General features: G+C 34.8%; 1 protein-coding gene across 1 annotated transcript; it reads left to right on the forward strand.

Moving 5' to 3' along the window:
* Positions 1-265: 265 nt before the first annotated feature.
* On the forward strand, positions 266-18,273 carry TMEM106B (transmembrane protein 106B; the record flags this gene model as incomplete). Its single annotated transcript, XM_080701893.1, has 7 exons — positions 266-485; positions 5,016-5,079; positions 10,067-10,226; positions 15,754-15,894; positions 16,112-16,161; positions 17,324-17,377; positions 18,135-18,273. The coding sequence occupies 7 exons, from the start codon at positions 266-268 to the stop codon at positions 18,271-18,273; spliced, it is 828 nt and encodes a 275-aa protein (XP_080558019.1).
* Positions 18,274-19,384: the final 1,111 nt, after the last annotated feature.

Consider the following 19,384-nt stretch of genomic DNA (forward strand, 5'->3'; position numbering starts at 1 on the left):
ACTACTGAGCTAAAACCCAACTGCAAATGATTCTAACCTCAGAAGTAGATTGAACATGCTCATGAAGTTTGTTCTAAATTTAAAGTCCAAATAGCCCCTAGTTTGTACTTAAAAACAGTTTATTGGTGCATTATAATTATATATCATAGTGGGGTTTAGATGTTACACATTTTGTAGATGCACAAAACCTAATTTGGTGGATTGATGAAATTAAGTGTACTTTTCTCCCCTGAATTTAACTTTATTTTTATTTTTTTAATTAGAAATGGGAAAATCTCTTTCTCATTTGCCTTTGCATTCAAATAAAGAAGACGCTTATGATGGAGTTACATCAAATGAAAACATGAGGAATGGATTGGTAAATAATGAAGTCCATAATGAGGATGGAAGAAATGGAGATGTCTCTCAGTTCCCATATGTGGAATTTACAGGGAGAGATAGTGTCACCTGCCCCACTTGTCAAGGAACAGGAAGAATTCCAAGGGGTATGTGTTACCACATTGTTTTTCCTTTAAAGAATGATTCCAGGCGTTTGCTCAAATATAAAAGTGAAGCTGCTCTATTTGTAAAAGCTCATAGAATTAAACTTAAAATTTCCTATCAGTTTTTTTTTTCAGTCAAAAGGATACACACAAAAAAACAAAATATAAACATTAATTAAGGTTCCTAAAGAAGTAATGAAAATGACTTCACTGAGTCAAGTAGTTTTTCTTTCTTACCTGCTATGTTATAGCCAATATGCACTGCCATTTGAAAAAAATTAAGTTATATTTGACATCTTTAGGGGTGATATTATAGTCACTTTGCTATATTGGCTCTTAGAAGCAATTTAAGAAATTTGGTAATCTGACGGTTGTAATTCATTGTCTAAAGAATAATAAGTTGCTCATTCCTAATTAGTTTTCTAAAAGGAACTCCATAGTCTATGAACACGAGCCAACTAGGAAAAAAACAACTTAGTTTGTGATAAATAATAGTGGAAGTTAGAAGGAAATAATCGCCTGTATGCTGTTTGTAGGCTATGTTAGTTAATAAATACAAAAAAAAATAAAAGCACCTTGTGTTGCCTGGTACATGGTGATGTGTGACTCTGGAGAAACCCTGAAGGAAAAACAAAGTAACAGTATAACCAACACCAGAGTCTGAGAAATGCTTTGGTCTAGAGATGGGGAAGTTCACATTGGCATTGGCTGTTGAATGTGATGATTTTATCTTTGTGGGTAGCATCTATATGAGAATAAAATAATTATTATAGAAGATATTAATGCCCAGAGTATGGGAATGGAAACTGTTTTAACCATCCCATTTACATAATTTTTTTTTGGCATTGAAAAAATGTACAATTATTTTTTTTTATTGGTGCACTGTATTCATACATCATAGTGGGATACAAACTTTTGTAGACATATATGCACACAATGCCCAGTCAGCCCCCACCCGATCCCCACCCCATTCTCTCCCCATTCCCTCCCTCCCATGCTTGGCTTAGTGGTTGACATCTATTATTATAGCAATTTATCCAAAATTAAAAATGATAATCTCACATAACAGTTTCATTTGTCTGATACCAAGCTTTTGATGACTTAAAGATAACATTTCAATATTTCTTTTTACTTTCTTTCTTACCAGAGAATATTTTTTTTCCTATTTTTTTAGGTGAAACTATCATATATTTATATATTTATTTTTCAGAAAAAAAATCTATCCTAATATGGAATATGGACTCTAGATACCCAAAACGATCTTGAAAAAGAACAAAGCTAGAAGATATATATTTTCTGATTTCAAACCATATAAAGCTACAATAATTGAAACAGTGTAGTACTATTATAAAGGCAGATATATAAACCATTGGAGTTAAATAAAAGCCTAGAGCTAAATTCTTCCCTATATTGTCAAGTTATTTTTGACAAGGTTTCCACGATCATTTGGTGGTGGAAATAATAATCTTTTAACTAAATATTGTTGAAACATAATAATTACATGGAAAAGAATAAAGTTGGACCCTTACCTAATCCCATATACAAATATTAACTCAAAATAGATAAAAGACCTAAATATAAATCTTAAGACTATAAACTTTTAGGAGAAAATCTGGGTCATTAAACCTCACAACATTGAAATTGGCAGTCATTTCTTGGATATGATTTCAATGGCACAGGCAACAGAAGAGTATACAAACTCCCTAAAAAATAAAAAAAAATATTGTATATCCAAAGACAATGTAAACAGAGTTAACAGTTACTAATAGAATGGGAGAAAATATTTCCAAATGCTATATCTGAAGGTATATTAATATTCCAACTAGAAATCCTAAAAATTAACAACAATAAAGGCAATACCATTTAGAGATAGGTAAAAGACTAACATAAATAATGAATCTCCACAGATAACCAGTCTTAGTTGTCTGTTGGATGGAAACTCTTGTTTCTCTGGTTCTGGTGTGTGTTACCTATTTCTTCTTTGTAGTTAATCTCTTTGAGTATTTTCTCTAGTGCTGGTTTTGAAGACATAAATTCCTTCAGTTTCTGTTTGTCATGGAAGCTTCTTATTTCTCCATCTAATTTGATAGAAAGTTTTGCTGGGTAGGAAATTTTTGGCTGGAAGTTGTTTTCTTTCAGAGTTTGGAATATGTTACTCCAAGCCCTTCTGGCTCTCATGACTTGGTTTGGGAAGTCTGGAGTGATTCTAATTGGTTTGCCTCTGAATGTCACTTGGCCCTTTGTTTTTGTTGCCTTTAAGATTCTCTGTTTGGCTTCCACATTGGTCATTTTGACAATTATGTGGCGTGGGGATCCTCTTCTCCGATCCTGTCTAAAGGGAGTTCTATAAGTTTCCTGGACCTGTGTATCAACCTCTTGCTCTATGTTTGGAAAATTTTCTGCTATTACTTCCTTGAAGAGATTGTTGATCCCTTTGGTTTCACTTTCTTTTCCCTCCTCTATTCCAATTATTCTTAGGTTAGCTCTCTTAAAATGGGCCAATATTTCTTCAATATCAGATTCCTGCTGTCGGATATTTTTTCCTAGATTAGAAACTATGCGTTCATTTTTGGAATGATCATCTTCTAAGAGTGAGATTCTGTTCTCCATGTGGTCTAATCGGTTGTTTGTGCTTTGAATTGAGGCCTTTACTTCATTAATTGCATCCTTTATCTCTTTTTGGCTCTCTCTGAGTTCTTTTCGAAACACCTCTATTATTTCTACAGTTATTTTCCTGATTTGATCTTCTAGAAATCTCTGATTTTCAGTTTTATCGGGTTCTGATGTTGTGGGGTTGTGGGCATTCATTGCTCCAGTATTATTCCTCTTTCCCATGATTTAGGAAGTTTGTGCCTTCTCTGGGTTCTTCCCTTGGGTCACTATGACTTCACTTAAGGTGTTCTGGATCTCGAGTCTATAGTATCACAGACCCCACTACTCCTTTACTGTGTTGTATCACAGAGTCTCCGACCCAGAGAGTCGATAGAGGCTGCTTTAGACTTTGGGGGGTGCCAAGTTGCACTTTCTCCTATGGTGTGATATCTCTGCCACCGCCCCTCCCCCACTGGGTCAAGTCCCAGGGAGTACAGTACTGGGATTTCTCCTCTGTGGCCCGCAATTTGACTCACTGTTCTTGAGTACGCAGATGTAGCTGTACTGGATTCGGTGAATTCTCTGCTGCTGCCGCCGGTGGCAATATGGAGCCGCTGCTACACCCTCGGCTGTGAGGCTGGCGTATTTCTTCTTGGTTTTGATTTCCACTCTGAATCCCTCCAGCGTGTGCTGAGCTCAGCCACTGGGAGCTTTAGATTTTACCTGCGGCAAGAAATCCCGCCTGGCTGTTCCGCAGCGGCTCACCTCGGCTTGCTGTAGCCGTCCGGTGAAGTCGCTGCTGCTGCCGGCAGTATGGCGCTGCTGCCGTGGCCTCGGGCGTGAGGCCGGTGTATCTCCTCAGTGGCTCTGAGCTCTGTTCTCAGTCCGCTTTCTCTCTGGAGCCTGGTGATTTTTTTGTTTTTCTGGTGATGGTGTTTTCTGGCTATGAAAGGCGCTGATTTTGTTGTAATGGAGATTAGTTGTTAGCGGGGCTCTTAAGCCCCTCTTTTCTTGGTCGCCATCTTCCCGGAAGTCCTTCATTTACATATTTTTGAGTATGACCAAGGGCTTTTTTTTTTTTGGCAGCTTGGATATAGATTAAAATGCAAGAAATCAATGATGAATAAAGATTTTGGTGTGTCTTTGTTTTTAACTGAGACTGGAGTAGCAGTTTATTAAGATAGAGAACAGAAAATTTGGCAATCAGAGATCAAGAGAGCAATCAGGAGCTTGATTTTTATTTTTTCATTTTGTTATTTGGTAGTATGGACTTCTAGAAGACCTTTTCTGTTTACACATCATGAACCAAGAATGAGGATACAGGATAAGATGCTGGAGGTTCAAAGAGAGTCGAAGTTATGAAATTATGGTCTTGGAGACTTGGATTGACAGTATGAGTTAGGGAAATACAGTATGATCACAGGCATCACTGGGGACTACTTGAGATTAGTGATAAAACCAGTTAGCTCTTAAAGCTTGGGATTTAGAATTCAGGGGGATAGTATAATAACTTCTGCTGCAAAGAAGTTTGTAGAAAGGAAGGTAGCAGCAATATATTTCATTTGCTGTCATCCAGACCACAAAATGTGAGTCTTCAATGGAAAACAACAGAATTGAAGGAAGGCCTGGTAAATTCTAATATTCTGATAGCTGAGTCTTTTTAAATTTTTTTCAATGGATAAATAGAAAAGTAATGGAGCCCTTGTTATACTATTTTTTATTAGCCAGAAATATGGGTATGAAAAATACATCATATCTTCTCTAGAACTCAACTTCCGCTGCATAGTTTTTGAAGACTTGGAGAATAGTTTACTGAAGGAATGAGATAAGAGCCTATTGGCTGGATGGTATTTTGGTCTTCCCAAACAAGATTATGATGGGACACCATTATATTTTTAATCAATCATGTTAATACATTTCTAAACCTACTTTTACTCTTAGGTCAAGAAAACCAGCTGGTGGCATTGATTCCATATAGTGATCAGAGATTAAGGCCAAGAAGAACGTAAGTGGTTATAAGAAAATGGCAATGTTTTCTGTTTTATTTTTTAATATTGTTTTTTCTTTTCAACTTCTGAAAAAAATAATTACTCCAGCTACAACTATTGAAAGGAAAATTGTTAACAACTTTACTAAATTGTTAAGTTTAACCATCATGTGTTTCGTGTCATTACACATAAAAGGATTTTAGATCCTTTTATTTTAGATCCTAAAAGTAGCATGGTATTTGCATCTTTTCAAATCTGTTTACTAAAATAGATCAAGAATAACAGTAGGGAAACATATATACCATTTTTGTTAAAAATGGTTGATGAGGTATTCCCACAAATCCCAGAATAAAAATGAGTATTCAAACCATGAGGACAGCAGAGACCCAGACATGCCTAGCAGCTGCATAGAAATTTAAAAAAAAAACAAAAAACTGATTTCCTAAGAGCTCTGAAGCACCAAGCAAATATTCCCTCAAAGAAGAGGACTCCATGCAGAGTGCTCCCTACAAATAACTTGTTAAAGTGAGAAGACTGCATCCTCTAGCTTGGCTATAGAGGCCTTGAAAAGATAGAAAAAAATTCTCGAAAACCTCAACAACAACAAGAAAAACTCTTATGAGAGGACAGACACACATCCTAAGGGGAAAAAAAGGATTTCAGGTAAGAACCAATATGTGCCGAGCAGGTACTACAAATGAAAAACTTCAGGTCCTAGGGAGTAAATTTCAAACTGTGGAGGTAAATATTGATAGAAGCTATCCGTTTTCATGTATAATGAAGCCCTTGAGCAGTAAAACTAGGAAACCAACCCTGATTCATTGCCATCACTCAATAAATACTTTTTTTAAAAGTACAAATCTCTTTATGTTGAGCAATAGGAATGAAACTCAGTAAAATAATGGAAGATGGTAAAAGCATAAGAAAAAAAGATGAAAACAATATAAAATGTACTAAGAAAATTAAGGAAACTATAGAAGCTTTATTAGAAATTGAAAAGCTCAGGAAAGAGACAAGAAGTGGGAGGATTTGAAGAGAGTCTACAAACCCTTAAAAGAGTTAGAAAAAACTTTTTCCTACAAAACTGAAAGAACACAGTGCAAGCGGATACAGCCTGGAAAGTCAACTAGTAAGGGAAAGAGGAACAATAAAAATATGCTCACAGACATAGTGATGAAAAAAAATTGAGAAAAATATAGAAGAAAAGGACAATCTGAAGAGTAAAAAAGAACAAATATTAACCCTTTAATTCAAGAAAACATCCTTGAAGTAAATGAAGATGTGACCTTACATATGAAAAAGATCCTGCAAAGAACTCAATCTAGTGAAATTTCTAGAAGTTGAAGATTTAAAAAGAGAAAAACTCCTTGAACATTCAGGCAAAAGGATCAGTTAACTTATAAAAATCACATTGACACATTACTTCTAACCACAGTGCTTCAAATAAATAAGTTGTAGAGTAACATTTAGTGATCATAGAAATAAAGTGAACCAAGGATTTTATAAATAGTCCATCTCTTTATTATCAAATATATAGTATTATCAAAATAAAAAAGGCTAAACCTTTATAACTTGAGAGTGGCAGAACTTTTCTAACTATGATTTAGAATCCAGAAGAGATGAGAGCAGAAAAGATAAATACATTTGCTATAGCTTAGATAGGTAAACTTTTACAGGTTGAAAAGAAAACTAATTGAAGTCAAAACACAAATGGCAAATTGAGAAGTAATGGTTTCCAAATAATGTCACTGACACGAAGCCAATATCCTTTCCCTACAGAGCTTAAAATTTGCGAAGAAAATGGCCAGTTACCAATAGCAAAAAGAATAGAAGCTATGAATAGCTAATTCATAAGAAATAAATGCAAATGGCCTTTAATCATATGAAAAGAGGCTCAGTCTTGCGCATAAAATAAATTGAAATATAAACTACAGAGATAACATTCCGGTGTATCAGGTTGGCAAAAGCCCAAAATATTGTCCACATATTTTGTTGGCAATACTGAGTGAAAACAAACATACTTATGCCTCACTAGTGAATGGGAATTTGTCATTATCTAGTAAAATTACAAATGCATTTACTTGTTGGCTCAGGAATTCTACTTTGAAAAATCTATTCAAAGAAGAATGGTCAAGTATAGTAAATGACATTTGTTCAAATTACTCACTCTTCTGATGTGTAATAGTAAATATGTAGAAACAATGGGAGTAACTACTAATAGAGGACTAGTAGACTAAGTTATACTACCTGTACACAGTGGTAAAATGGAATGAGGAAGAACTGTATGTTAATACAGTGTACGTTTTTATTTGAAAACACACACACTCAAACACACACATGCGTGTGTGCAAAAAATTAGAATGATAAACCCCAAACTAGTAACTCCCAAACTCTCAGAATTTGGGAGGAAACTTAGAAGAGGGAATAAGTAAGTAAGTAAATGTGTGTGTATGTATAGATATTAAGATTAAACGTTAAAGTAACTTCTAAATTTAAAACAAAAGGAAATAATTCTAACTATGTCACGTTGGAAAGATTATTTTAAGGTGACTTGAAATTGTATTTTGATTGTCAGTGTCTACCGAGATATGTTTTAAACAGTAGAGAACTACAACAAGTTTTAAACCGTATTCAATAGTTGCATTGTCAGGAGTATTATTGATATAATTTTCAATTTTTTATACATAAAGTAAATAAATATGTAAATGCCATTAGAGAACAAGAGTTTTCAGCCAAAAGGCAAGAGATACAAAAATAAATTGAATTTTTCTACATCTGATGAAGATAAAATAGCAGACTGAATTTACTCTTCCATCTGAATAACAAAGAAAGTGGACAAATAAATGAAATAGTATTTTCAGAAAGTGGATGTCAGGCAGCACAGGACAGTTATCCCTGAAAAGGGGAAAACATGAGAAAGCCCTACCCTTATACCAGTTTATTCTTAGAGACAAGTTGCAGAGTGCAACGCAGGGAAGGAAGCCAACCGAGCTGCGAGTCTCTCTGGGGTGAGGAGGCGGAGCTGGGAGTTCAGGAAGCCAGAACTACGGGGCTAGCATAGCAGAAGACTGGGAGACAGAGCTGTAGAGCAAGTGCTCTCAGCCTGCACGCTCTGCATTGTGTGTGCCCAGGGAGCTGAGGCTGCGGAGACCGCCCAGGACAGGCAGAGGGAAGAATCTACAGAGCTCACACAAGACTAGAGATATTTTCCCTCAGTTCACAGTAAAATCATATTATTTTAGGAACAACTCTGGGTCTTTGTTTATAAGTAGGAGATATGATGGGACAGTTAGAAAATTATACTTATTAGTTGCTGTTTCTATATACTTTAGCTATGTCATTTAATCCATATCATATAACATATAGATTTTAAAGTGAAAGAAAGCATCTTAGGAAGACCCTGTTTTAGACCAAAAAAATAAAATAGTTTGGGGGTGTAGTTCAGAGGTAGAACACTCCTGTATTCAACCCCCAGTACCACAAAAGAAAAAAGAAAAGAACTATGTACCTTGTTACTGAACTAGCCACATTTTTTATTATCTTTTCAGGTAGTTGCTATGACTAAAGCTGGGTTAGCAAAGTAATTCAGAACACATTCATTTACTTGTAGCTAAGTCTGATGTACAGGCCCTGAGATGTATTTTTTTCCATCCATAAGCAATTAAAATCACACTGTTAAGTATGGAAATTTCAACAAGTTCATATGTCTTACGGCATTGACCTTAAATTCTTTTTAGGTGTTTGTGTGTATTGTAAGTACCATAAACACAGGTTGAAAGTACTTACTACTACCCCAGCTGTTAGCATTACCCTCCTTGGGTAAGAACGGAGCAAGAATTGGCTTTGTTTGCTCAGTACTGTAACATAGGCTTAGTAGAAATGTCTAACAACTTTTGTTTACTTGTTTTCTTTTTTTAATGAATTGTTTGGCCCTCTCTTTTTCAGCCTAGGCAACTTAAAATACTCAGATAATTTAGAAGCCATCATCAGGAGGCTCTTTAGTAGCTCTTGTGATGCCTACAAAGATGAGCTTCATCAAAGCCTAGACATTTGATGAGGAGGAGAGAGTAAAGGAAAATACAAAACGAAGTTTCTTAGTATGATAGACTAAAAAGAAAGATGAAAAAGGCGACATGTATGGCTTAGAATAGAACAGGCTTTCAGCAGAGCGCTCTCTATATTATGAAGATTGGAAAATGTGAAGCTGGTCATGAGAGTAGCCTTGCAAAATAAAGATTTCTTTTATGGTCATTGGAAAGGAAACTGGGAGAAGCGTTTCCAAACAGTTAGAAGGATTAAAAAAATAAAAGTGTTGGAGAGCTTTTAGAATTTGTCCACCAAGCTTTCTTGCTTTAGCCAGAAACCTTCTCACCCTCCCATAAATGGCACATAGGTTTTTTTTTTTTCTTACACTGCATACTATTATCTTTCTAATTGATTTTTATTACAAAGGCAATATAACAACATCTTCAAAGTTAAATTTATCAAAGAAAACACTTTATTTTTAAACAGTCCGTAAATACTTTGGAATGAGGAGACACAGCAAGTCTGATCATAGTGAAACTGATGGGGCATGTAGTTGTCATGGTGGTTCTTCAAGGTGGTTCTGTTCAGCTGTCACTTCCTGTTGGTGAAACTCAACATGTGAAAAGTCTGCTTAAGTGAATGTGGAAGGAAGTCTTGAAATGTGTATGTATCAAGCTCTTAGCTTGATTCTAATATAAGGCCTATCTGGTGAATCACTTCATTAAATGTTGTATTCTGAACCTAAAATCCCACTCTTCCAAAAGGTGGATTCACCTCCTAAGGAGAACATTTTAACACTTAATGGACTCAGACCCATCCTTACCCAATTCTTTTAGAATGTGAAAAATTGGTAAAATTATACGTTTTTTTTTTTTTTCTGGAATGCTTTGTGGTAGAAAAATTCAAATGGAAATATATTCTCTAAATGTTAGATTATGTAATTCTTGATGCACATAACGTCTCTCTTTTCCTTTTCAGAAAGCTGTATGTGATGGCATCTGTGTTTGTCTGCCTGCTCCTTTCTGGATTGGCTGTGTTTTTCCTTTTCCCTCGCTCTATCGATGTGAAATACATTGGTGTCAAATCAGCATATGTCAGTTACGATGAGCAAAAGCGAACAATATATTTAAATATCACAGTAAGTACGCATTTATGTGGAAAACATGCCACTTTTTCCTTTATTCTGGTAAGCAGCTCCTCAGTCCAGCTGAGAGAATATGGGCTAAATGTTGACACTGGCTGGTTTGTTTGCTGATGTCTGTGACTCTTCTCCATCATTTCTAGTTTTGCTGAAAGTGACATAATAAATACTGACATTTCTGTGTATATAGAATCATTTAACATTTGAAGATGTCTGTGGAAGGGTAGAATAAACCAAGGAGTTTCTGGCAAAGAAAAAAGTTATAAAAGTCAATTTACTTTAAAGCATTTGACTCAGAATAGCTCCAAACAAGGTGTTAACATAGTTGATCCAATAGACATTATAAATGTAGCATTATCTTTTCCTTGCATTTTGTAAAATGCAGTTTTTGCTATCTTTAACAGACCATTTCTTTATTCTGTTTAAAGATGAGATACAAATGACTGAATTCTCTGTTGCAAATTAGTATGTGTGAAAATGTTCTGTTTCCTAGGACAGTATGTTTTAGAAGGACCATGCAGCCTCCCAACTCCTAAAAAACAACAGATGGAAACCTCAGAAAAGGTCTTCTGTGTCTTACACAGTAACATTTGTTTAAAAGAAGCATGGCTTGCTAACTGCTGCATTAGAAGGGTGTGTATGTGATGCCATTCACAGTCATGCATGTCTTCAGGAGTGTCAGTGGTGATGATGGGTTTGGCAGCCTGACAGTGGACATAGGTGGTGTGGTTAAGCTTGAGGTAGGGATGATTCTGATAGTGTGATAGTGGTCCAAGAGGGAATTTTGAAAGGACAGAGCAGAGAGTAAAGGAAAATGATATGTTATAAGCGTAATGGCTGCCTAGTTACAGGAAAAAGCACTCCCATGAATCCCTTTGTCCTCATTGCTTGCTGTCAAAAGCTGATAATCTAAGTGCTTAAAACAACTACATCTATGGAAAAATATATGTAAATAAAACATCATAACACAATGTTAAATGTAAGACATTTTGTACGACAAGGAAATTATTTTTGAGCATTTTCCCACGTTAACAGCCCTTTGGAACAAGGAAGATATTTTCCTTTCTGTCCAAAATTTAAAACAGTGGCCAGGTTTTTTGGGTCCATCTCAAAGTCTGATTTAGTATCAAGTACTTTAAATGTGTAATAATAAATAATAAGAAGCCATGTGACAATTCCTCTCAAATACCAGGTAATAAATTTAAATGTGAATATTATTATTATTATTATTATTATTATTATTATTATTATTATTTGGTGGTAATGGGGTTCCTGGAAACCCTTCTACCTCTGGGCTACACTCCCAGACCTATTTTTATATTTTTATTTGGAAACAGGGTCTCTTAAGCCAGCAAGACTGGCTTCAAACCTGCGTGATCCTCCTGTCTCTGCCTCCCAAGCACGGGGATTACAAGCGTGTGCCACCATACCCAGCTCATTATTTTAAATAGTTAAGTAGGAATTCACACAGTTTGGAATACTACCTCATAATAAGAAAAACTGAACATTAAGTAAAAAATAGGATTACTGTTTTGATGATCGTTAGACTTCATAGAGAGTATTAAAGTGAGAGACTAGCAGGGTTATAGATAGGTTGACAGGTTCTTTTGCAGTATTTTGAAAAACATAATTGTAATGCCTTTATTTCTTAAACAGAATATATCAATACTAGTTTTATTTTAATAGTAACTGAGGATGTAAGGGGAAAAATTATGGTTTCTCCTACTGTACAGATAGCATAGATGGCGTCTGTGATCCCAGATGCCTGGGGCTTTTCCCCAGCAGCAAGCAGCCAGTGCTGACGGATAGCAGCTGGGCGTCCTTTAGGTGGACTCAGTTCCGGCTCCACTGGCAGTGGCCTCAGCTCTCACTGCACCCAGGTCCAGTCCTGCCATCCCACCCCCACTTCAGCTACCAGTCTGGAGTCCTGGCTTGCACAGCTTCTGAGGCTGACTCTGAGCTGGGATTCCCCTGACCCCCTCCTCAGGTTCTGTTAAATTGCTGGAGCAGCTCACAGAACTCATGTTTATTGTTTCATTATAAAGGATTCTTTAAAGCACACAAGTCAATGGCTATATGAGGAGCTATGCAGGGGAGGTCTGAGAGGGTGCAGAGAGCAGGAGCTTCAGTCCTCGGGCGTGGGGTTCACCACCCTCCGGGCACAAGGATGAGTTCTTGGGTGCCTTTCCGTGAGTTTCCGTGTGTTCCTCTGTGCAAGAGTGCCTGAGCCCTGTCCTTCTGGGCATTTAAGGAGACTTCATTGCATAAACATGAGTGAAGGATGGACAACTGTGATTAGACAAAAAGGGAGTGAAGTGGAGAACCCAGCAAGGCCCGCTGCTCAGATTCTCTTGGCCTCCTGGGCAGCATTCCTTCCTCCCAGGTGGGGCAGGCCCCTGCCCAACTGGGCTCTTAGGATCTCCCACCAGACTAGGTGGGTCAGAGATTGCTTTATGGCCTGCTCCAAGGCAAAAAGGCAGAAGGATGTTAGAGTATATTTTTAGCATTTATGATCCACCTTGGGGAAAGAAATTCTAGTTTTGGTGGTCTTCCCTGAGGAGAAAAAGGGGCAGGTGAAGAAAGGCAGGAGAAGGTCAGAGAGGAAGTTTACTTTCTGAAGCCTGGTTCTGAGGCCTAAAGTGGCCCAACATTATAACAAACGTCTTTTGCCTTCCACTTTCATTGCTTTAGCAAGCAACATAGCTTTTCCAAAGCTGCTTCAGGAAGCAGAGATAAAAGGCGAAGACTGTAGCCTAGCATTTAGGAAATAACAAGGACTGTGGTATTTATGAGCCTGGCACCCTGGTTGAAACCGAATAGTGCTTATCATCCTATCACAGTAATATTTTCTTTATGCTTATGAAAATATTTAATTGTCATTATTAAGGCACTAAAAACACTTGTGACATGTAAAGATTTTCACTCCTACCATGTAGACTTAACTGTTAACATTTACATGTATGTGCTAACAATGCATACATTCACACATTTAAATTTATAATTGTAATCAAACATTCTTATATATTTACATGTATATATACACATAAAGGATGCACACCCGTGTACATTTTAACTGAGATCATACTACACGCCCCATTTTAAATAGTCACATGGGCCTTTATATGACATTTACAGTACTCTACCCTTTTCTTCAAGGATAGTTTAGTTTCATTATTACGAATATTTATTCAAAGAAATACTTGTGTTTAAATTTTTTTCTATCTTAGGTGATTTCTTTAGCATAAATTTCTGAACATAAATTTGCCAATTCAAGATCATAGGTGGTTTAAGGCTGTTGATGATAAATCATTATTTTAACGCTGATGATTGTGGTATCTTCTTGACTTATAAATTAATGGGTTCTCACTGCTTTCAGCAACAAAAGTCTGTCCAATAGTACTAAATTCCACTCCTCCCATGTTTTTATTTTGCTTTTTTAATATTTATCTGTGTGTTTTCTTCTCTGAATGTATCTTTTCCTAATCCTCATATAAGTACTTTTAGTCTCAACCTGTTTTGTAACATTATTTTCTTTAATATTCTAATGAAAATTATTGATACTTCAAAATAAAAAGACATATGACAGCATTATTTTGCATATAGAGAGAGTTCCAGTGTTCTCCTAAATCCCTTTCCTTAGCCTGCATCGGAAGATTGACCTCAAGTTAGCAACCCCTTTCCTATTGTGGTCTAGAAAGGAAATTAACATGACAAATAAAATATATGTTGTATTTAGATAAAGCCATATCATGTGCCATATCATGTAATTAACAAATTTTGTGTTTATAACCACTAATTTAAATGAATGTGTAAATTTAATCATATGACTTTTTAACCCATTTTTGCTAAGATTTTTATCTTTTTCACTTATCCTATATTGCATCTATACCTTTGTCCATATTCATATTCTATATTTAGTCACATGTTCTGTTTTTAAAAATCAATTTTTAATAATAGTACATTGTACATATTGGTTTTCTAAGTTATTAATATGTTATGGAAATAATTTATAATTATCTGGCTTAGAGGTAATCCTATTTTTAATACTATATATATTTCCTCATAAGGATTTAATATTTATTTAGTCATTCTTTTCTGGACATTTATTTTCAGAGTCTTTTTAGGTTTTTATTTTGGGTGCTTTTTTTTGTGGCACTGGGGATGGAACGCAGGGTCATTCTACCTCTGAGCTACACCCCCAGCCCTATTATTTTATTCTTTATTTTGAAACAAGGTCTCACTGAGTTGCAAAGGGCCTCACTAAGTAGTTAGCTGAAGCTGTCCATGAACCGTGATCCTCCTGTCTCAGCCTCCCAAATGCTATGATTACAAGTGTGCACCACCACGCCTGGCTCTTTTGGGGACTTTTAAATTTTATTTTTAAGAACACTGTCCTTAATATGCTATTCTGTAAAATAGGTGCTCAGAAGTAGAATTTCTTGGTCAAAGGATATACATAATTTTTATTTTATTGGATATTGCTAAATTATCACAAAAGCTATAACTTTTGACTTTTTTAATAATGTAAAAAATATACTTTTGACCATATCCTGTTAGGAATAGAATTTGTCACTTTCTATAAATTTTACTAACTTGAGGGTTATAAAACAATATTTGATTTTTACTTAAAATCCAACTTTTCCTGACTGTAGATGAGTTGAGAAATTTACAATGTTTTTTGAGCATTTAGATTTGTACTTTTTTATTTAACAGACCAAATGCATATCTTTTGTGGAGATTTTTTGTTTTCTATTTGATCTATTTTTTTTCAAATTATAAGGGGTCTTTGTATAGTAAATGTTAATAACTATTGCTATTTACCTTAAAAATTGTTTTTCTATATTTATTATTTGGTATCCATTTACTTTGTTTATGGTATCTTTTTATGACTTTTAGAAATTTTTTATTTATTACATTTTGTTTTGATATCTTATTTATTTTTATTGACTGTTTTCTAAAGTAATTTGAGATCATGTCTGTGAATTAGAAATGCTGAAACTGACCCCAGCTATTAGGATAGGAAAGATGGAACCACATTTCTGACCAACCAGCCATGCTTGAGTCTAATGAGCTGGTATAAATCTCTACCAGTATTAAAGTTAAAATATAAATTTCCTTTTAACAAAAAAAGTGTAAGTACTGTTTATCATCTTAAATGGTCATCTTTGTATTTAACACAATATGAAATGCTAATGTTATCGGAGAGATGTTTATATTAAGAATTAGTAAAAAAGTCAGATGAAATTTTTAGATATTTTTATTGAGGGTTTGCTAAGACCGCAGATACATTTTTAAAACATCCATTGTACCATATTCCTGTACTACACACTTTCTTTCTTTTAAATTTTAAATTGTGTGTTATTATCGGTAATAGTACTCATGTGTAAATCCAAATAATTAGTTCATTTAATGTTCTTGACCTTCTTATAAATACTTTTCCTCTTGTCATTTTTATTAACTTGAATACTATTGGGATGTTTATTATCAGATAACATGTACACTGTCTGCCTCCTTTCTTCTGCAGAGCACACTAAATATAACAAACAATAACTATTATTCTGTTGAAGTTGAAAACATCACTGCTCAAGTCCAGTTTTCAAAAACCGTGATTGGGAAGGCCCGCTTAAACAACATAACCAGTATCGGTCCACTTGACATGAAACAAGTAAGCCCTGGCCATGAGATGCTTCGGACAAGTTCATGGGTCTCAGCCTTGGAGAGAGAAGGGAGGGGTTCCCCAAAAACTTTACGTTGAAGTGTGTCCTTAGAATCAAATACCTCAAAGAAGAGATTTCTGTTGGAAGTTCTGATGTATAATTGAAATATTTGATGTCTTGATGTTGTTCTCTATTGATTTTATTTATTTATTTATTTTCTTTCAGATTGATTATACAGTACCTACTGTTATAGCAGAGGAAATGAGTTATATGTTGTAAGTTCTGATTTTAATAACTATTATTAATAAAGTATAAAGAACCTTTTTATTTTTTAATTCCTATAGTCTTATCTGTTAAAAGATCATGTTTTAGAATATTCCTTCTGGTTTTTCATCATCTCTTTTTTTCTCTCCTGTTTTTCTGTACATATGTAACATTTATCTGTGAGTACCTAGGCACATAAAATTAGTTTTTTATGCCAGGGGTGGTGGCGCACATTTGTAATCCCAGCATTTGGAAGGCAGAGACAGGAGGATTGCATTTCTCAGACAGCCTCAGCTACTTAGTGAGGCCCTTTGCAACTCAGTGAGACCCTGTTTCAAAAATAAAAAAAAAAAAATTTAAAAAATAGAGCTGGGGGTGTAGCTCACGGAGAGAATGTCCCTGGGTTCCATCCCAGTACCCACTCCCCCCACACACAAGATTAGCTTTTTATTTTTTCAGTATTAGGACTATATACAGCATGTAACATATAATTTATTTGGTTTGGGTAATTAAACCAGGGCCATTTTACTACCTGCTACCTCTGGCTCTTTTATTTATTTATTTATTTATTTTTATTTTGAAACAGGGTCTTGCTAAGTTTCTGAGGCTGGCCTCAAACTTGCTATCCTCCTGTCTCAGCCTGCCAAGTATTGAGATTATAGTTATATGCCACCATGCTCGGCTTCACTTTTTATTTTTAGTTACTATGTTGTAAATAGCATAGTTTAAAATATTCTTTATATTTGTATAGGAGGACTAAAACTACAACTGATGAATATTACCTTGTTTTTGACTTGAAATTCTGAAACCTTTAAATTGTTAATGATTACCTCTTCCTAAGTACATATAATTATAAATTTTCATCATCTTTTGATATAAGCCTAGATATAAAATTTCAAAATAAAATAATAAACTGGTTTCTAAATCTTTAAAAGGTGAACAAAGTAAAATAATTTATAGTGCACATTAAAACAACACTATGAAGTGGTATGCGTGCATAAATATCTTGGAATAAGAAGTCATGAATAAGTCAGTCATGTAGAGCACAGAAAAGGCCCAATCAATAAATGCTTCTTTATTATATATTTTAGTAGTATATTAGCTTTAACATACAAGAACTTAAAATTTCTCAGTAACAACTTGTATTTATTCACATTCTAATTTCTTTCACAGTGATTTCTGTAAGCTGATCTCCATCAAAGTACATAACATAGTCCTCATGATGCAGTAAGTATGAATGTTTTTGGAAAAAGATATTTCTTATAAAAATGTTAGATTTATCACAGAGGCTTGCAGTATACAGGACGTCTTTGCCAATGCCATCCCAGTTGTGTTTTAAGCTCTAGAAGAGTGCTGTGTGGTTGAGTAAACATCAGCACCCTTAACACTTAGGAAACAGTTGCTCGGTAGAGGGAGGCGCATAGTCACTCAGCCGCGAGAGTGCGCACCTGAAGGGCCCAGAAAAGCAGAGACTGGGCCGGACAGGGCTGAGTTGAGCATCCAGTTCTTTGCTACTCTAGTAAGTAATTAACAGTAGTGAGGAAAAGTAAAGTTACTAGTTTATAGATTGGATGTTGTCTACATTTATAAACCAGTAATATTACAGGTCAATGAAACACTGGTTACAGGTTTGGTATCTTGGCCATTAGTTGACATTTGTTTAGCCCATTTTCTTTGATGGAGGAAGTGTATGATTATTTTTAAGCCTGTAATGAATTTTATATTTTTAACTAAAGATAACTATTTTATAAAAAAAAAAGTTTGTTGTGTATACTTAATAAGGCCTACCCAGCTGCATTTTTTTGTGTCTGTCAGAGAAATGTCCCCTAAGAAGCCTGTGTCCCTAGTGCTGTTATCATTAGTCAAATAATCTCTTTAGAGAAAGGGAGAGATTTTATACATGTTTATGAGTAAAAGTATTTTCACCATAGAAAAACATTTAATATAACTATTGAGCATTTCTCTCCATTTACTTTATTTTTAGAGTTACTGTGACAACAACATACTTTGGCCACCCTGAACAGATATCCCAGGAGAGATACCAGTATGTTGACTGTGGGAGGAACACAACTTACCAGCTGGGCCAGTCTGAATATCTAAATGTCCTTCAGCCACAGCAGTAAAAGCTGAAGGAGGTACATCTAGAGAAGACAGGATAATTAAAGATATTTTCCCAACATTCAAGGAGGTATTTCCTGATAGGAGATCTTAAATTGAACAAACCTAAAGTTTACACTTCTAAGTATGTAGACTTGTAATTATTCTAGCTCTTCATTCTGTGTCAATGGTACATTTGTATCAGGATCTGTTACTTGAATATAAATTTACTCATTTATTTTTCTTTCCCCAGCCCATGGGCCTCAAAGGGAAAAACTGAGACTTTCCCTATATATAAGAAATAATTATTCAAAAGTCATAGCTCTGATCCATAGCTTTACTGACAACGAAATTTTGTGATGAACATGATTTGAGAAACATACTTTATGAATGGTTTTATAGAAAATTACTGAGACCTGTTATTCATGAAAGACTTTTAAAAATTAACATTTTTTTGTCTTTTATAAATTCCCATTGTTACATGACAGTATTTTAACTACCCAATATTTAGGCTTTTAGCTAAATGTTGTAGCTTTTAATTTGTTGAAATATTACTCATCTGCATGTTCTTGTCTTATTTCAAGCTAGTGATTGCATAATGCTTACCAACAAAAAATAATCTTTACAAAATTCTGTACCTGCAATTTTTATAAACCTCTAGTGTTTCACATGTCTTTCCGTATTAGTTATAGTTTTGTGAAATTTTAATGTGATCTTTAAACATAGTCCTTCAAAGTACAATATTGTAAATAAACAGTGCATGGCTTTTATACAGCTTTGATAAATGTCAAAGTGGTACAGATTCAGATTAAAGCAAGTTGCTCATAAAAATAATTAAAATAGGAAATGAAAATTCAGAAACCTACAAAGTAGAAATAGGTTCTAGCACATGTTGGATCTGGTATAAAATAGATTTGAAATAAAATATTTTGATGCTTCACTTTTTTATGTTGCTTTTATCCTAATACATGGTATAGACACTTTTCACAACTATTAGGTGCCCAGTCATCAATTTTATGAATGTTTTAGAGGAGGAAATTATTTCTTTGCTAGAAATTGTTAAAGAAATTTTGCCATTAAATAACTGTTGGCTGTCTCACAATAAAACCTATATTATACTTTTAAAATTTAATCACT

This window comes from Muscardinus avellanarius (genome assembly GCF_963383645.1).
Source record: "Muscardinus avellanarius genome assembly, chromosome: 9".
Taxonomy (NCBI): Eukaryota; Metazoa; Chordata; class Mammalia; order Rodentia; family Gliridae; genus Muscardinus; species Muscardinus avellanarius.